This window comes from Dendronephthya gigantea, unplaced genomic scaffold (assembly GCF_004324835.1).
Source record: "Dendronephthya gigantea isolate DGI-Jeju-01 unplaced genomic scaffold, DenGig_1.0 000074F, whole genome shotgun sequence".
NCBI classification, from domain to species: domain Eukaryota; kingdom Metazoa; phylum Cnidaria; class Anthozoa; order Malacalcyonacea; family Nephtheidae; genus Dendronephthya; species Dendronephthya gigantea.
In genome coordinates this window covers 264158-268352 of record NW_021163084.1, presented here as the reverse complement: position 1 = coordinate 268352, position 4195 = coordinate 264158, and the positions used below count along the sequence as shown (strand labels likewise).

General features: G+C 39.8%; 1 protein-coding gene across 1 annotated transcript in view; it reads right to left on the bottom strand.

Moving 5' to 3' along the window:
• Positions 1–968: 968 nt before the first annotated feature.
• The window catches only part of LOC114531818 (dynein heavy chain 1, axonemal-like), a 42014-nt gene continuing 38787 nt past the window's right edge, over positions 969–4195 (bottom strand). Inside the window, exons 73-80 of the mRNA XM_028553435.1 lie at positions 3949–4128; positions 3465–3641; positions 3184–3354; positions 2576–2851; positions 2188–2283; positions 1764–1874; positions 1379–1613; positions 969–1200 (exon numbers count right to left, since the gene is read on the bottom strand). Coding sequence (XP_028409236.1) covers positions 1079–1200; positions 1379–1613; positions 1764–1874; positions 2188–2283; positions 2576–2851; positions 3184–3354; positions 3465–3641; positions 3949–4128 — 1368 coding nt within the window. The 3' untranslated portion in view covers positions 969–1078. The remainder of the gene's footprint in view (positions 1201–1378; positions 1614–1763; positions 1875–2187; positions 2284–2575; positions 2852–3183; positions 3355–3464; positions 3642–3948; positions 4129–4195) is intronic.

The following is a 4195-nucleotide window of genomic DNA, read 5'->3' as shown; positions in this document are numbered from 1 at the left end:
ACCGAAGTCGGTCGGCCATCATTTTCTCAGTACTATGCAAATTATTTCGCGCCAAACAAATTACGGCAATGAAATAGTAATCGTGTTTCTTATCACGAAATCGATGTTTAACCAGCCTGACAATATAGTCTGCTGACTGGTATTTAAATTTTTCGTTTCTTTACAAATTCATTTTCACGGCCAATGAACATCAAAATATTAGCATATCAAAACTACATTGTCATTGTCAGGCTACGCTTCTATGTTCATTGAAAAGTAAAAGTGACATAGGCTCCCCCGACTGACCAACATATTTTTGTCAGACTCCAATTTAGTACAATGTATGCGTGGGACAAATAACTTGAATCGCTGGTTTGCCAGCATAAGCAACTTTTGACACCGCCTGAAGAAAAAACTCGATAACTGCTTTGCCGTACTATGGCCGTACGCACGAGAAAAAAAAGAAAACGCCTTGAGAGGTTGATAAGACTTGTCAGGGTCAGGGTCAGGGGAAAATTATCTGCGATCTGACTTGCTTGTTTAACAGGCTGTATAGTGCCACAAGGCAACAAGGCCGAATGTCCCAGATAAGGTCAGCACCGAGGAGTGAGTGCTATTGGTAAGATCTTTATAGGGGGTGATACAGAAGAAAGGTCTACACAGGAAAGTGAGTGTCAGATCAGCCAGAGGTAAAGTCTTCATCATCTTTGTGATTGAAGACCAACACGATCAAATGTTAAAGGCGCGTACAAACGAGAAAATCACTTCAATTTTTCCAGATGATTTTTTCCAGCCAATTTTTCTGTGAACATCTTATTAAAACAATTTAGAAAGTAAAAGAGAAAATTAGACCGAGTCTAATACGTAACTCGCTGATAAGTAAGGTATGCAAATTTGCGTATCGTATAGATGCCTATCGCGTTGGAATAGAGCTCTCTGAAATCAGTATTATATATTAATTGTATTTATACAAAAATTTATATACACAGATAAAATATCTATACATTTTACGAATTATATCAACTACAAAAGTACGAATGAGTTTTTACGATAGAAAAAGAAATATATAACTTTGAACGCAGGGAACTGACAGTGCTGATTAATAATTTAAAGCACACATCAAAGCAACACCGCGTTTAATCCAATGCTGTTGGAGTTTGCTGCTTGGGACTTCAATTGACAAGACGAAGTTTGTCGAATGGCCAGTCGTTGAAAGCGTTCCTAAAATGACAAATATCGTGGTTATCAAAGACGTTGCCAGCCCAAAACTATACCAAAAACCATACCGAATACCGTACCATACATTACAGTACCATATCATACCATAACTTTAACATAGCATATCATACTATATCACACCATATCATACTATATCACACGATATCATAGCATACAGTACCTGCTCTAGTCAAGGTCTTATACACAGGGCATTCGTATATTCCAGTTACAGGTTTAACTCTGTTAGCCGTAGGCTTAAGCCAGATTATTGGCATATCTGTATAGAGTTCTTTAGGCTTCGACTCTGCCAGCTCATGTTTGTCTGCACTCCAACGAGCCCCCTCAAGGAAAAGGCCTCGAATATAACACCCGTTTTCAGGCCGAGATTGTGGTTCAGATGCTGACTTGGGTAACACCTGCATTAGAAACGACTGAGGTTACTTCACGGTGGATAAATATCGAGTAATGCCCTTAGTGTTTATTGGATATTTTGTACCATCTGACTAAGATGACAGATTGCAAAACGGCTGTTTCATTCCATTTCAACAATTGTACCTCAAAATTACCTCAAAATCAAAGGTGATTACATCGATTGAGATGGACGAAGATCTGGCATAATTTTGAAGGGTCCCGGTGAGAAATCCTTGCGGGAAGAAGAAGCCTGAGATCCAAAATACCTAAAAACAATACCACAAGAGTTAGACGACCTCTTCCGGACCTCCGCAGGAGCTAAGAGGGTATTTCGAACAAAAAGGAAATATTTCTATGCACAAAATGCCTGCGCAGGGCAGCTTCAGGTAAATTTCATTTGATCGGTATGGGTTGTATTCAGACTATAAACCACAATAATGAAATGAGTTCAGAAATGTTTACGGTTCATGGTGATATCAAAAGAATCAAGAACATATGCTTGCTACCTATCTAAGAGGTTATTTTGGATCGTAATCGGCTATCGATAAATTGGCATTGATAAAGCAGTGGAATTCTCACCGGAGGTATTCCGAGATCAATCCATTTTTGAATAAACGCAACCCTCGCTATCAAATCGGTGACCCAGGACGAAAGTGGCTTTAACGATGGATATGCCTGGAAAAAAATAGAATGAAGATATATTGTGTAGTCACCCCAGCTTCACAATTAGATGCAAGTAGTTGATGAAAAGTAGCGGAATATCTGCACGTAGTTTATTAGTTTTATAGAAAAGGACCGTAACGCACGTGTGCCAAAACGTAAAGGGGACAACCTAAATACTCTGTAATGCTTCAATTACTAATACACAAAAGAGAAATACAGAAAACAATGATACGTTAGGTACAAATACTAACACGAACCAATGCAAATACCCAGAACAGACTCCAATAGTCGCCCATTTTCCTACCTTACTAGCCCAGAGATCAGGCACAGCATTCTTATACAAGCTATCCACCATCGTTTCCAGAGCTTGTGACATCACAACCAAACCTTTCAACGCCTTCAACATCTCATTTAAAGAACTGCGAATGGCGGTCAGTAATTTGTTGTATCGGATAACTTCTTGCGTCAAAACTGTGTTCATGGATTCTTCGTACTTCACCGGATACTTCTCCATGACTGGTAGAATTGGTATAGGAGCTGGGACTTTGTCGAGGATGCTACGACCAATTTCCTCCACAATCTAAAAGGAAGTGTGGCATTGAGTTACACGCCTGGGGCCATAGCAATTGTGTTATTACTGATAAATGAGATATTATTACTACAACCACACTACTACTGAACTTAAGGTAAAACACTGAAACAAAGCTCTCATTCAAGTGGAAATACCGCAAAGGAATAGCTATGAAGTAATTGAGATCTCCCACTCATTGGGTTAGTGTGAGTGATCTTTTAGAATTATACAGGCAATAATCTGTCCAGTAAAGTACGAGAGAGCATCGTGCCAGGTCCCCTGTGACAACACGTAAATACATGCATAACAGTTCCAAAGAGAATGTGCATATATTTACTAACGTCTTCACGTGATTTTCCTGCGCCTGCGGTAGTTTTGGGCTGCATAGCCAGTATTCCATGGAGGAGATCAAATGTCTCATTCTGGGCGAAGGTGATGTTTGCGTTTTCATGCAAACTGAAGATTTCTGGTGTGTCGTTGATCGGCAAACCTCGGATATAATGTAGATAACCCTAGGGGAACAGGAAAAATTAGTGATTTGTTTCAGCCTTCGCGAGATTGATTGTTGCATGGCTCTTATGTATCCGTTGCAAAAAACCATCAAACGTCAAAACAACATTACCTCATGTGGTGTATCGCCCTTCAATTGATGATATACTCCAGCCTCTGAAAACGGGTGCCCAGGTTCCAGGACTTCTGACTGATAATAATCTGCCAAGATTGTCATGATGCATCTTCGATCCCAGTCATCCGTGACGCGGCCTCCGTAGTTGATCTGACCTGCCGTGTACTTTAAAACCTGAGGAAAGAATGAAAAGTTTTAGGACCATTACAACCATGTGTTATCACATCAATTAAGCAGGTTTAGTCATAGTTTCCAGTCTGGTTGGAGCGAAACTTTATGGAGGTAATATCCAGTAAGAAAAAACAAAGTGCAGGTTTCTCTTTTAAAAAACTGTTTAAATATTAGACCTCTAATGATTATACTTACTAACCAGGAAGAGGTTAGGAGGAGTTGGCCGAGCAGGTACTTAGAGCACTACTTTCGCATGCACTTAAAATCAAATCGTGATGCAACATCATAACACACCATCAATAAATCGTACCTTATAAGGAACTCCTTCATACTCGTCCAGAAACATACTCAGTTGACTGATACAAATCCTAAGATCTCCTGTAGTAAACTCGTACGGGATATTGAACCCAAGAGGACCAAACTTCCGACGTTCAAGTGTTACCCCGTGGAACAGACATAACGAGAACAACAGATACTTGAAATCTTCAACCTTAATAGAAACATTTCAGCATGTGTGTTATTCGACTTAGTGGGAGGTCTAGCTGTAAAGCATGCTT